Source organism: Octopus bimaculoides, chromosome 21, assembly GCF_046866305.1.
Source record: "Octopus bimaculoides isolate indiv1 chromosome 21, ASM4686630v1, whole genome shotgun sequence".
Taxonomy (NCBI): Eukaryota; Metazoa; Mollusca; class Cephalopoda; order Octopoda; family Octopodidae; genus Octopus; species Octopus bimaculoides.
Window position 1 is genome coordinate 6,759,089 of NC_142948.1, and position 15,081 is coordinate 6,774,169.

General features: G+C 37.4%; 1 protein-coding gene across 1 annotated transcript in view; it reads left to right on the plus strand.

Annotated features, from left to right (window-relative positions):
* Positions 1–12,637: 12,637 nt before the first annotated feature.
* The window catches only part of LOC106868096 (phospholipase D1), a 147,571-nt gene continuing 145,127 nt past the window's right edge, over positions 12,638–15,081 (plus strand). Inside the window, exon 1 of the mRNA XM_014913212.3 lies at positions 12,638–13,191. Within this exon, the coding sequence (XP_014768698.1) occupies positions 13,113–13,191 (79 nt within the window). The 5' untranslated portion in view covers positions 12,638–13,112. The remainder of the gene's footprint in view (positions 13,192–15,081) is intronic.

A 15,081-nucleotide genomic window follows, 5' to 3' on the forward strand; every position in this document is an offset into this window, starting at 1 on the left:
CTTGGGAGTCCATATGGCCCGGCGGGGGGGGGGGGGGTCCATTTAAGATCTTGTTAAAATTTATGTGCAGTAAATTGCTTATACATATACAATACACAAAATATTTTAACAGTTTTTAAAATACAGTTCCTGTTAATATTTAATTATTAAAATATAAGATTTTTTAAGCATTGAATGGCAATGGGGCTCCAGTGGCGTAAAATAGGAATCAAAGGGTGTCCATAGGTAAAAATATGGTTGAGAACCTTTGGTTTAAATGAAGCTTTTTGACATCAGTTCACATGAAACCACCTCTGCTTCAAGGATACAAAACCTCTTGCATTCATGTATTCACATTTAAATAGAATACTTCCATCATATCATATAGGGATTTGAACCCCGAATGTGAAATTATCAGTTCATGACCATGAGTAAGCTATAATAGGGCTATGCGAGTTTCATGTGAACAATTTAAAAATTGGCCAATCAGTTTGAAGCTAACACATGAACAGCATCACAAATGTTCTTGAGAACCATGCCCGTTTTCCATACTTAATCAGTTTGGTGCTCAAATCATAGCAGAATGTTGTTGGCATTCGAGCAGAACAGATCTTGGCTCTTGTCCAACAAACCAAGAAAAGAACCTTAATAAGTTATAGTGGACTCATGTCTTTGGCCTTTCGCTTTCCAGATAACAAATGGCCGACTGAATGCAGTTAAGTCAATTCCTACCTACTGTTCTGGTCACCAGTGAGAATTTGGAAATTAATGTCTGATAGATGCATAATCTTCTCCTAATAAAATTTGTCATTAAGCATTCACAAGTCTGCTTTTGCTGTAATATATGCAACCAACTTGATCTTACATTCAATTAATAAAGACATTACATCAATCTTTCTCACAACTCAACCTCATAAAAATGGTGACTTGACAAAGAAGAACCTACAACACCCAACCTCACAACAAGCACATAAGGCAGTAAGAATCCTAATGATGATATCCATATTCATTCTTAACACATTTTGACAGATTTGAATGTGAATATGTTATCTCTGCTGTAGTTCACCTTTAGAAAACACTTTCTCCCTTTCGGACAATGCCTCTTTCTACTGGAATGTGTTATAAAAATGAAATACATACAATGTTTCTCATCCATGTATGTAAGATTCTGTAGTTTAATCATGTTTCTTTGAACTAGCACTCCATCATTTATAACAACGGGGCTTCCAGTTGGTCTGATCAGTGGAATAGCCTGCTCATGAAATTAACATGCAAGTGGCTGAGTGTTCCACAAACATGTGTACCTTTAAAGTAGTTCTCAGGGAGATTCAGTGTGACACAGAATGTAACAAAGCTGACCCTTTGAACACTGGCTCAAGAACAAAATTTGTTTAGGAGTGCAAATCCAGGTCCAAAATTTTTTGCAAACAAGGTTTTATTTTTATTTATTTTTGTTCCTTGTTCTTTGAGAAGAAACTTAACTTCAAGCTACTTTTTACAGATCACTTTTCTTTTTATGCAGTTTTCTAAACCTGAGAAAAGTCAGTAGGGGTGCAAATTTTGATTTTGCACCCCACTAAAATATTTTAAGAGGTGTACTTGCACCTCCTGTACCCCTTGTTCTCAGGCCCATTCCTTTGAAATACAAATGTTGTTCATTGTTGCCAGATGAGTAGACTGGAGCAACGTGAAGTAAAATATCTTGCTCAAAGACATAAACCACTGCCAGGAATTGAACTGGCTGTGAGCTGTACACCCTAACCACTTAGCCATGTGTCTTTGCTATCATGTTCCTTAACCATTTTGATACCAGACCACCAGAAACTGCTCTTGTTCCTATGATACAAATTCTATTTTAAATTGATCTGAATTAAAATTTTCCATAAAAATTCCGTGTTAATTTATATTCTAAACACAGCTTTATAATGACGAAATTATTTTACTAAATTCTTGATTATTTTAAAAATCAGTTGAAACAAAAGCAATGCAAGCTGACAGAAAGACACCAATGCAAGGATGAAAGGAGTGAGTGTGGCTCAGAGTTACTCTTAGATAAACAGGGTGAATGTAGCACTCAAGTGGTGTTCCAGACTCTTTGATGTCAAGAAGTCAGTTTGGCTTTGTGATTTCAGAGGTGGAACAAGCAAACTTAATTCTGAGGATGAGTGGCTTGTGGATGAGTGCACTTGTAATGGAGAAATAGTTCATTTGAGGTTGAGATGAAGTTTGCTTTTGATATGTCACATGTACTCTGTCCTGGTGTTACTCAGAAGTTGTCATTGGAAACCTGTTACCAACGATGACATTGTTTACAAAATGCAGCATAAAAATTCAAAATCAATACAATAACCCCCCCCCATTTCTATACTGGTAGTTGTGACACCTCTCTCCCCAAAACTCCTATTACTGATGCCCACCATGTTCTCTTAACCCCAAACATTTCTACAACTGCCCCCCCCCCTCTCTCTTACTTGCAAACATATAGCTCCCATCAGTGTCTCTTTCGCATTACTGCTACCATTACCAAATTTCATTACACCCAGTCTTAACTCTTTCTTATTTCTCCTCCAGCACCTCCAGCACTGTCTCACCAATTTCTCCCCTCTTCTACACTTATCACCACAACTGCTCTATTACCTCTCAACATAACTCTCTTCTATCTCTCCTTCATCCTAATTCATCTTCTGCAATTATCCTCTCTTTCAACTGCTTGATTCTACAAGCTATAGGATGTTCCAAAAGCTAAAAGGATACAAAGCAAGTCTGTCAGTCTGTTTCTCTTGGTTACAATCATGTACCTACCATTAATGTCTCTCTCCCACTACCCCTACTATTACCAACTCTCTCATTACACACCCTCTCTTAGCTACTTCTTATTTCTTCTCTAGCACTGTCTCCTCTCTTCCCCACCTTTTCCACACCATCATTCTCCAGTGTTTTTCTCCTTGTCATATCTTCTGCAATTCCTCTCTCTTTTAACTACCTGATTTGTCACATTACTCTAAATCAGGCATTCTAAGCTATTCTTTATCTGTGGACCCCTTTTATTACTATTTTATTCTGGTGGACTCCCATAGCTATTCAGTATTTAAAAATTAGTTTTATAGAAACTTCTTTCAAAATTCCTTTTTTTTTCCCTCCACATTAACATGTATTAGCTGATATATGTAAAACATTAGAAAAAGAAACCTAGCTGTTTCTTGCAATACATGCCAATACATACATCGAAAGCAAAATCTTTTCAGGGACTGCTAAAACATTATCATAGATCCCCAATTTACTATTTTGTTGCATAGACCCCCAAAAAATCTTAAATGGACCCTCAGGGACCATATGGACCTCGATTTAGAATCACTGCTCTAAATGAACAAAGCAGGGAGATTCAGCATGACACAGAGTATGACAAGGCTGGCCCCTTTGAAATATGGATACTACTCATTTTTGCCAGCTGAGTGGACTGGAACAATGTGAAACAAAGTGTCTTGCTCAAGGACACAACACATTGCCGAGAATCAAACTCATGACCTTACAATTGTGAATTGAGTACCCTAACCACTAAGCCACGCACCTTCATACTGGCATGGACAGCAGATGTAAAATGATGGTGGTAGTAGTGGTGGTGGTGATGGTGGTGCCGCCTCTTCTGCGGCTGATGATGAGGATGACGACAATGATGATGATTATGAATGATACTAATGGTGTTGGTGATGATGATGATGATGATGATGATATGAAATTATAATCATAAACAAAAGTCATTTAAAGATCAGTTTTTTTCCTTCTGGTTTCATAGTATTAAGTGAATGAGTGATACAGTTTTCCTTTAAGACATCTATCCTATAGCAGCTAACATTTTCGGATAATCCAGACTAGAATAAAGTATTCTAACCACAAAGTTTAACCCTTTAGCATATAATCCGGCTATATCCGGCCCAAATATTCTACTGGTTTTATGTTAAAACTGACCAGATTCCAATCTCTCACATTCTAAAAATGTACAAACACACCAGTGAAATCTTGAAGCTAACAGATAATGAGTGATTAATTGAAAGCACTGTGAATAAATAATGGTAAGGGCTTAATGAATTGCCTGTGGCTGGTTTGAACTCTCAACCTAGAGGAAGGTAATTCAGTATCATATTCACATATGTGAGTGACTGTGGTACATCAAGTCTAATTGGTCCTAAACTGGGACTCTACAACCACCAACACCACCAAACAAATCACCACAAATATTACTATCACAAACACAGCCGCCACCACCATCAACACCACCACCACTATCATTACCAGCACCAGCACTGCCACCAGCAGCAGCAGCACCACCACCACCACTGTCATCACTGTAACCACTATCATTATAGAAATTACCACAAACACTAGCACCTCCACTGCCACCACCACCACCACCACCACCACCACTATCATCACGATTACCATCACTACTACTACTACTACTACTATTGCTTGAATAGCTATCACTACAATAATCACCACTGCCAACCCACCATGAGTGTGACTAGCACTACAAAAAAAAAAAAAATACTACCAGCAGCACCTTAATGACCTCTCTCTCAAGCAACCACCACCACCATCACCTCAGTGCCTGTTTTAGTTTTCTTTACTAGTATCTGTGACATATATTTTCTTTCATTAGCTACAAGGTCAGCTTCAATAAGTCTTACTTTGGCTCCTGATATAATTATAAGAGTGAGGTTAAAGACCTAAAGGTTAGAGAAGATTCCATTGATCCTAGTGTACCATTCCCCTTTCGGCCAGAGACAGAAAGAGGTGGGAGAGAAGAAGAGGGAGAAAGAGGGACAGCAATGTTTCAGTGAACGCTGAGAAGGTTTGTCTTTAGAACTATTAATATATTAGTTTCAAACTTTGGCACAAGGCCAGTAAGTTTGGGGGTGGGGTGGGAGCAAGTTGGTTTCATTGATCCCAGTCTACAATTGGTAGTTATTTTACCGACCCTGAAAGGATGAGAGGTAAAGTCAACCTCGGTAGAATTTGAACTCAGAACGTAAAGACAGTTGAAATGTTGCTAAGCATTTTGCTCAGTGTGCTAACGATACTGCCAGCTTGCTGCTTTAAGAACTATTAATATATTGGTCAACTAAGGTGGTGAGTTGGCAGGAACATTAGCACACCAGGCGAAATGCTTAGCAACATTTCAACTCTTTACATTCTGAGTTCAAATTCTGCCGAGGTCAACTTTGCCTTTCATCCTTTCAGGGTTGATAAATTAAGTACCAGTTTGTGTACTGGGGTTGATCTAATTGACTAGCCCTCTCCCACAAAATTTCGAGCCTTGTGCCTAGAGTAGAAAAGAATATGTCGGTCAACTCCACACCTTGCTTCATTCATAACAAAAGTTAACCCTACCTGGCTGTTGTTTCTGTTTTCATTTTTGTTTTAATGACCATTTTCTCACGCATGCATGGGTCAGACACAATTTGCTGAAGCAGATTTTTCTGTAGCCAGATGCACATTCTATTGTCACCCTGCACCTGTTTCCAAGCAAGGCAATATTTCCTCTTGGCCAGACATGTTTTGTCATGGAAGAATAAAAATGAACATCACTTGAATGACAGTGATGCTCATTTACAGCTGTCAAGACAAGGAGACACACACACACACACGATGGGCTTCTTTCACTTTCCATCTACCAAAAACTCACAAGGCTTTGATCAGTACAGGGCTGTAGTAGAAGACACTTGCCCAAGATACTGTGCAAAAGGATTGAACCAGGAGCTGACAAACTTCTTAACCACACATCCACACCTGACTAACTCAATGAATATCATTTTTTTTAATACTCACTACATTATGTATGTAAAGGCACATAACTTAGTCATGACCATCAGGTTGTGGTTTCAATTCCCAGACTAGAAGTGTGTTGTGTTTTTGAGTAAAACACTTCATTTAATGTTGCTTTAGTCCACTCAATTGAAAGTAAGCACTAGTAACAACTGGGAATTGACCCTTCAAGGGACTGGCATGCCTTTCAGGGTTGAGATTGGGGAGTAGTCTTTTGCTTTTAGTCACTTAACCCTTTAGCATTCAGATTATTCTGTCAGAAGCTTATTTATTAACGTGGTCTTAAGTTAATCTTGTATTATCTTTTAGCTTTGAGATTTTGATGATGTGATTGTTTATTTTTAAAATGACACTGTAAGGTAGGTGTGAGAAGCCAGATCTGGCCAGTTTGAACTTAGAACAGGTAGAATAAGTGGACCTGATACAGTTGCTTTGAATACTAAAGAGTTAGATGCCACAGAAACCAGTAAAAGCTGTGGTAATTAGATCAACTGAAGCAATATAGAACAGAATAATGCATTCTATAGAGAAATGGAAAGAAAGGTCTGCAACAGGTATGCATAATGTGCATCTAAAACTAAGCAGTCAGAAAAATATGATTTATTTGTACAGACTTGAAGTAGACCCGTTGTAGAGAAGGGATAATATTGATGAAGTCATGAATAATGATGAAAGGACTTTGATGAATCTGATTGGTCGATTGATTGAATGATTAATCAAACAGTTGATCAGTTAATTGGTTAAATAGTTCAATTAACAAATAAATAATAAAGAAGTGAATTAGAATCCCTGTTTGTGTTTATTATTTGCATAATGGCTCTCCTGAAATGAAAAAAGAAGAATTTCAGGCAAAAGCTGCTAATTAGTGGCATGGTTTGGCTGTTGACCAATGGGAAAGAGCCCAATATATAACGACCATTGTATTTGATTGTCATTAAATATTTATTGCTACTTCCCCTTTGGACATAACTAAGTTTCAGAGATAATACTTTAGTATAATTGCAATCTGTTTTTAATCATGTTTTTGAAATGTGAACTAATTCTAATTAATGTCATGAGCTGCTCTTGGTAACAGACCTAAAAAGTAAAACTAAAATTAAGGCATTAGGTAAGTTAGCTCACACTTGGCTACATGTTTTTCATGCAGAAGACATCACCAGGAAATTTTTCAATGGCACTATTTTAAATTTCTAAATCAACAGATATTTTTCCAATTTAAATCTGTATATTCTCTCAGTTATTCTAGAGTGTAGCAAGTTTAGTAAAGATATGTATCACTGAGGAGGTCTGATAAGACTGAATCATGCCAAGAATTGTCACTTTACTTACCAAACATCAAACTGCCTTTGTATGCCTTTTATTAACTTTAAATTTATATTAGGGAGTTGCATCCCTTACCATTCTTGTCAAGAATTTTCGTTAATACTAATGTTTCATGAATAGATGCACAGATGATGCATTTCTTTGAAACCAATCTCCATCCAACATTACAGTTGTGATTTATTCCATTGCTGGAGGGAGAAGAAGGTAGGGCTTTAGTTGAGAGCTTTGATTGAATACTAGTGTAAGATATAGAGGAAAATTTGAAAGAAGAGAGGATGTGTATATATGTGTGTATATATATATGTATGCTGGTGCAAACAAAAGCAGAACTCAAAAAATGAATATATGTATATTACACACACACACGCATGTGCGCGCGCACACACACACACACACACACACACTCAGACACACATATATATATGGATATGTGTATGTATTTATAAAGCCAGTGTATTGTTTATACACTATCTCTATATATTTCGGATAAGTGGATTCAATCTCATTTTGGAAATGACACAATTACATCAGGAGCATTTTGTTTCACTTAGCTCTGAAGTTTTAGGCAGCAAGTTATCCTGAGCCCTAATTGTAAGTACCTGTTATATTACATCATCAGACGTAATATTACGTAAACTTTCTGTCTTTCTCTCTCTCTCTCTCTCTCTCTCTCTATATATATATATATATATATATATATATATATACATATACTCAACTCCATCAGTCATGGATGACCATGGGTGCACCTAAGAGGTTCCCCTCTGGGGTACAAGTCTGGGCAGAAAGCTGCCTCACTGGTGAACACACAACCTAGGGTTGTTTTTATGGCAGACCGGCAGTCACCTATGCATACCAGCCTCTTTTCTCCACACCACCAATGTTATCCATGGGAAAAGCAAAGGCTGATACAGCTTGGCACCAGAGATGCTGCAACTCATTTCTACAGCTCAGTGAACTGGAGCAACATGAAATAAAGTGTCTTGCTCAAGAACTCAACACACAGCCCGGTCCGGGAATCGAACTCACAACTCACAACCTCACAATTGCAACCACTGAGCCATGCGCCTTCACTCATTCTCTCTCTCTCTCTCTCTCTCTCTCTCTCTCTATATATATATATATATATATATATATATATAAATACATATAGAATGGACTTCCAATCAACCAAATGCAATCACAAGGTATTGGTTGGCCCAAGGCTATAGTTGTCCAAGGTGCTGAACAGTAGGACTGAACCCAAAATCACATGGTTGCATAGTGAGCTTCTTAACCACACCTCCATGCCTCCCCCCACACCACCACCACCACTCCGTCTGTTGTATTTCAACAACTAATATCATAATTCTACCAAAATGTAATTCTTTAACTCGTTAGCATTCAGATTACTCTCTCAAATGTAATGTTTATTTATTCCCATGGTTTTGAATTAATTATGTGTTATCTTGTAGCTTTGAGATTTCAATGATGTGACTGTCTGTTTTTAGAATGACATTGTGGGATAGGTGTGAGAGACAGGTTCTTGCCAGTTTGTACATAAAACAGGTAAAATATCTGGGCCAGATACGGCTGTTTTAAACACTAAAGGGTTCATTCTTTCAGGAATCTTTTTCTTTTTTGGTTTTGTCCTTTGTAAGGAATGGGCTGTTTAATGATTGGATTGATTCCCCCAGTATATTACTGGTTCTGATTTGATTATTGCAGACAAAGGAACAAAAGACAAAGACGACTTAGGAATAATTTGAATAAGGTGTACAGGGAAACATCAAAATTATATGTATTATATGAATGAATATCCAGTTTGGCATGGCACCAGCTTGGCCATTGCCACCAGACAAATACATACATTAACTCACGTGCATACACACACACACACACACACTTACATATACATATACATGTGTGTATATATGTTTGTATATATGTATGTACATACGTATGTATATATATGTAAATATATATATATGTATATATATGTGTACATATATATATATATGTGTGTGTGTGTATGTATGTATGTATGTATGTATATGTATATGCATATGTATGATGCATGCATAATTGTTTTGTTGAACAACCAGTACACAGTTGGTGCATGGCCAAATATAGCTTCCCTTAATTTCCTGTGAAACTCTCTCTATTTCTTCTCCTTCTTCTCCCTGCAGCACCCAATTCTATAATCCTATCATTCTTACAATCTTTTATTGCCAACACACATACATACAAAAGACGCACACACATGCGCACACACTGCAAGCCTGTGTATTTCTTGATATTTACTAAATCAAAGTATGGCAGAAGACAGAATCAATAAAGTGTCAGACAAAATGCTTTAATGTACCTGGTTAAACCTGCTTACAGAGAGAAACAAAAGGAAAAAAATGTATCCCACAAAAGTTAACAGCACCTTTCAGCTTTCCAGGTAGGGAGGGTGCTAATAACATGAGTACCAGTCATACATTGGGGTTAGTTTAATCATGTACAATATTGCACATTTATTCAGAGATTCTTTCATCATTACTTTGGCAAGTATAGTAAAGTCAAGGCTTCACAGAAGAGATCTAATAAAGCTGAAACATACATGAAGTTGTCTCCCATTCTTGTTGCAACGAACAACGTAGCAATTCAGAATCTATGTTGCTTATTTACCCCCTGTGGCATTAGTATTTTTCCATTAGTTATGCTCATAGCATTGAGTATATTGAAGGCGCATAGCCTAATGGTTAGGGGTTTAAATTGATGATCACAAGATCATGGTTTCGATCTCCAGGCTGGGCGGTGCATTCTGTTGATCAAAACACTTCATTTTACGTTTCCCTAGTCCTCTCGGCTGTAAATTAATTCCAGCAAAAACTGGGAAGTAAACTCGGTGTCCCGTTCTGGGGTGAACGTTGTAATCTCACTCACTTAGACATCCTGGAAACTATGTTTAGCTCTCGTTTTAATTAGTCATGGAGCTCACGACAGACCTTAGCCTTAGCCACACTAAATGCGTTGATAATACATGTGGATGAGAGGTTAGGCGAGTAGATTTTTGATCATAAGGACCTGTTAAATATAGCAGCCAAATTAAACCCTTCAGTTTTCAAGGAAAGAAACGACACTTTCGTCAATGTTATAGTCTCACGTATTCTTTAAACGACGGTGTGGTCGTGGTTTTGACCTGGGGTTAAACAGTGACGACACTTCCATCTACGCCGTCGCCAGCGATCAACAAACACTACAACGATTGTCTGGAAATTACGAGTTCAAGTTTTGAAAGAATCTCGGAATAGTTGTCTTTACAAAAACTTGATCCAGAACACACATACACATGCACGTTTACACACGCGTACATACACACATACGTGCACAAAGATACACATATATATATATACACACGTAATGCACACAAACGTTAGCTATTTATTAGTAATTGCAGTCAATTCTACAATCATGCTTTACCGTCTGAAATAAAATGCACGTTACATAAAGTGATCCTAAAAGCACTGAAAAAATAGGCAGGAAAGTCGCGGCTGGATTGCTTTTTGACCGTATATCTGAGCAGAACTCACATACACGCACGCACACACGCGTAAATACTCTCAAACAAGCCACCGAGGTCGTTCACCTTGCTAGCAATAACTACTAATTTCCCTCAAATCACATCCTACCATCTTAAGTAAAAGTGACACGTTGGACAATATGATCCTAGATACCTTGTGTCTAAAAAAAATAATATCGGATGTCACGGTTGGAATGCCTTTTGATCATAGGTCTGTTTGATTAGATACATCCACGTGTATATTGTGCCTTGCAGTAACTCTATATTTTATATATTCTGTATTTATTTGAAAAGGTGTGAAAACTAAACTTCTCCAAAATTTTTCGTTCTCTGTTAACCTTACTTCCTCTCTCGCTCTTTTTATGTCAGTCTGTCTGTATCACTCTCCCTCTTTGTCGCTTTCTTCTCTCCCTCTTTCTTTGCCTGTCTGTCTATCCGTCTCTTTATCTGTCTGTCTGTCTCTGCCCTTCGCTTTCTCTCTCTCTATCTTTCTCTACTCCGCCTGTCTCTCCCTGTTTTTCTATCTGTCTGATTCTCTTTCCCTGTCTGCCTCTTTCTCTTTCTCTCTTACCTTCTTTCTCTCCCTGTCTTCCTAATTCGCACGCACACACGTACATTTTCCACTTCCACACAGATGCTAAAGAAAAAAAGAAACGCCCCACCCCAGCTCTGTCTCTCTCTTTTCCGCTATTTCGTGTACAAGTGTGAAAAACACCTCCCTCACTTTTCCCTCCCAGACACCACCTCACTTGAATGCTGCTACCTGTTCGCCACCACCCTGGCCATTTGCTTGTACCACCTTCAACGTGGATGTCGCTCGACATGCTAGAAATAGCTGTCAAATCTTCCTGGAATCGCATCGAAATGTCTTAAAAACACAATACAACACACACACACATATAAAGAGAAATGCGTATAACATGTTTGAATGAAAGACGGGATGGTCACACCTGGAATCTTGTTGATTATAGGCTGCTCGATCAGTGTTTATACGGTTCGGACACAGGTGTAATACCTTTGATCATGTCTGTTGGATCAGAGTGATATGGGGTTAAGCAACGAGAACTTGTCACCTGTCCATCATATCACATCTATCTATCTATCTATCTATCTATCTATCTATCTAGCTATCCATCCATCCATTTATTTATTTATTTATTTATTCCGATGTGTGATGGTGATAATGTTATTAGGGGTGAAAGTTTTAAGCTGTTGTGGTGGTGATGGTGATGATGATCATGACAATGATGATGGTGGTGGTGGTGGTGGTGGTGTAGGGTCGATGAAATAAAGTACCAGTTAAGCACTGGGGTCAATATCAATGTAATCCACTAGCTCCTCCCTCCCTACAAAATTTCAGGCCTTGTGCCTATAGTAGAAAGGATTTCCGCCGAAGTCGACTCTGCCTTTCATCCTTTCGGGGGTCGATAAAATAAGTACCAGTTGAGCACTGGAGTCGATGTAATCGACTAGTCCCCTCTCCTCAATATTTCAGACCTTGTGCCGAAAGTAGAAAAGATCATTATTATCATCATCATCATCATCATCATCATCATCATCATCATCATCAATGCAAAGGCGTCGAGCTGGCAGAATCGTTAGCACGCCGGACAAGATGCTTAGCAGTGTATCATCCGTCTTCACACGCTCTCAGTTCATATTCCCGCCGTTCATTCTTTCGGGTTCCATCAAATAAGTACCAGTTACACACTACGGTCGATGTAATTGACTAAACCCTTCCTCTCCCCCACAAAAACATATCAAGTCTCTCAAGTAGACAACATTATTATTATTATTATTATTATCATCATCATCATCATTATTATTATTATCATTATTATTATTATTATTATTATTATTATTATTATTATTATTATTACAGTTCTGATCGGGATATATGGTAGCTAATAACATATCAATCAATAATTATAGACAGTTATTGGCGAAGAAGGGTAGCGTTTTACTGTTTACCATTTATTTAGAGAATAAACTAAATCATTTCCTTTTTGGTTCCTCCACCGAGTCTTCTAGTTCATCACCACCACCACCACCACCACCACTTTAACCATTACATAACCAATTACTGCTTCTACTACTACTACTGCTATTACTAGTCAACGAGGGATTTTCGACTTGCTAGAAACAGCAGCCAAATTTTCTCATGAATCACACACCTTTCTGTCTTGCATTAAAGGAAAGCATACAGAAGACAACCTATGATAAGATGGTCGTGGTTGGATTGCCTTTGAACAGTGCTGACCCGCGACTAAGCATCAGCAGCTACTACTAATACTGCCACCACCACCACCACCACTAACTGTCACTACTACTACTATCACTATTCACAAGTTCTTGTAGTGTTTATTATTATACGATGTATGTATGAAGCAACAACTGTAAACACGTCGCTTGCTCTGACGGCTTTCCTTCTTACCTGACCATGGAGCAAGGCGATGATAATACCACAGAAGTATTTGATGTATTACCCACTATACCTGATACATATATCGATGAACATGGTAAGAATTACTCTATTGTTGCTTTTTTTTTTTTTTTTGTATTTATCAATGTCTAGAGTGTGTATCGGAAACCAATAATATTAATAGTAATCGTAGCTGTTCTTGTTGTTTCTTTTGTATAAGGATTGGTGTAAAGTGGTTTTCTGGCTTTTTGTTTTTGTCGTCTTTATACTATACTAATTTTGGGTTTATTTAAAATGTGAGGTGGGGGTCATTGCTAATTGAAACCCCTTACTTAAAGGTCTTGTGTAGCTTGTGTCTTGTGCAAAGTACGAGTAGGGTGTTGGCTGTAGACATTTGGGGTTGGTATTTGATGAACATATATATATATATATATATATATATATACACGCACACACATATATAGATACACACACATGCACTCATAAAATACACGTACACAGGCACATACAACACACACACACACACACACACATATATTATATATAAATGTACACGTTCGTTTGTCTGTGACATGGTACATGTGTCCATGTCTTTCACCGAGGAATGTTGCCAAATACAATGACAATTATCCCAATGTCGGGAACCAGTAGTTTCTCATAAAAAATAAAGTTGAAACAAGGCTAATGGTTTATTGACATTATTAATATAATTTAAGAACACAACTAAATTTAAACTTTCTTAACGATGTATATACTGCGCACACATACATACAGTTTGCCTATACATATATACTCGTTCAAACTAAAATAAAGTAGTTCTCTTTGGACATTGTGTACTTTATATTGTTACCCTTTAGAGTACTTTTCACGATAGTGTTTACTCGAATGTTTCAATGGAATTTTATTCAGAAATAGTTGTCATTAAAATTCCGAGTTCAAATCTCACCGGCGTTGTCCGTGTCTGACACCCTACTGGGGTTGGTTAATTGTCAAACAACCACCTCATTCATCCATTCTTAAACATTTGCGATTTTGTACCTTTGTGTGGAATCCTTAATTATTTAGAAGACTAACATTTGTAGCGTCTGATAAAACGCACCACTAAATCCTTCTATCTTATACATGTGCTTAAAGAAGAAATTTAATTATGGTAAAACAATACCAGAATAATAATGTTATCTTTATTAACTAACAAGGATTCACAAAAACATTTTGGACGGTAATAATAATAACGATGATGGTTTCAAATTTTGCCACAAGGGCAGCAATTTTTGTCTGGACGGGGAGTAGTCGATTACATCGACCCCAGTGTTTCACTTGTACTTAATTTATCGATCTCGAAAGGATGGAAGGCAAAGTCGACCTCGGCGGAATTTGAACTCAGAACGCAAAGAGTTGGCATAAAATACCGTGTGGCATTTTTTTTTTTCTAATGCTCTAATTTATAATTTCTTACCAAGACATTTAGAAAAGAAAATCTAAATGTGACACTTTTTATTGTATCGAAATTTTGTTGAGTACTACACACACCTTTATGAAACTAAAAATAAATCAATTCGAGAGAAATTATGGTCCCACTATTGAGCTAACCCTTGTTGTAATAACTTCGTGCATAACATTTTTCTAGGAAGAAATGGAATGTTGTGATATTCATACATTTCTCGGGTGTTTTAATGCCGTCAGTGAACAGGTTACCTTCCACCGATCGAGGTCGCTTATTAGGCTTTCCACCAGCTTATTTTCACGAGACTCAACATATCTCAAAAACAATATTCATAGACTACTGATATAATTTTATTTAGGTAAAAATTCACTAACATATTACTTGATTGCTTTACTTCAACTGTAGTGGGACGAAAGATAAAATGACCCTAATGTATATAGGAATTCATTCACACTTCAGATAAACAAGATATATTATTGCTCGGTTTTAATTTTAAATCTTGATAAAACTTCTCTCTTTCTCTTGTTATTTTTTTGAGGAAAT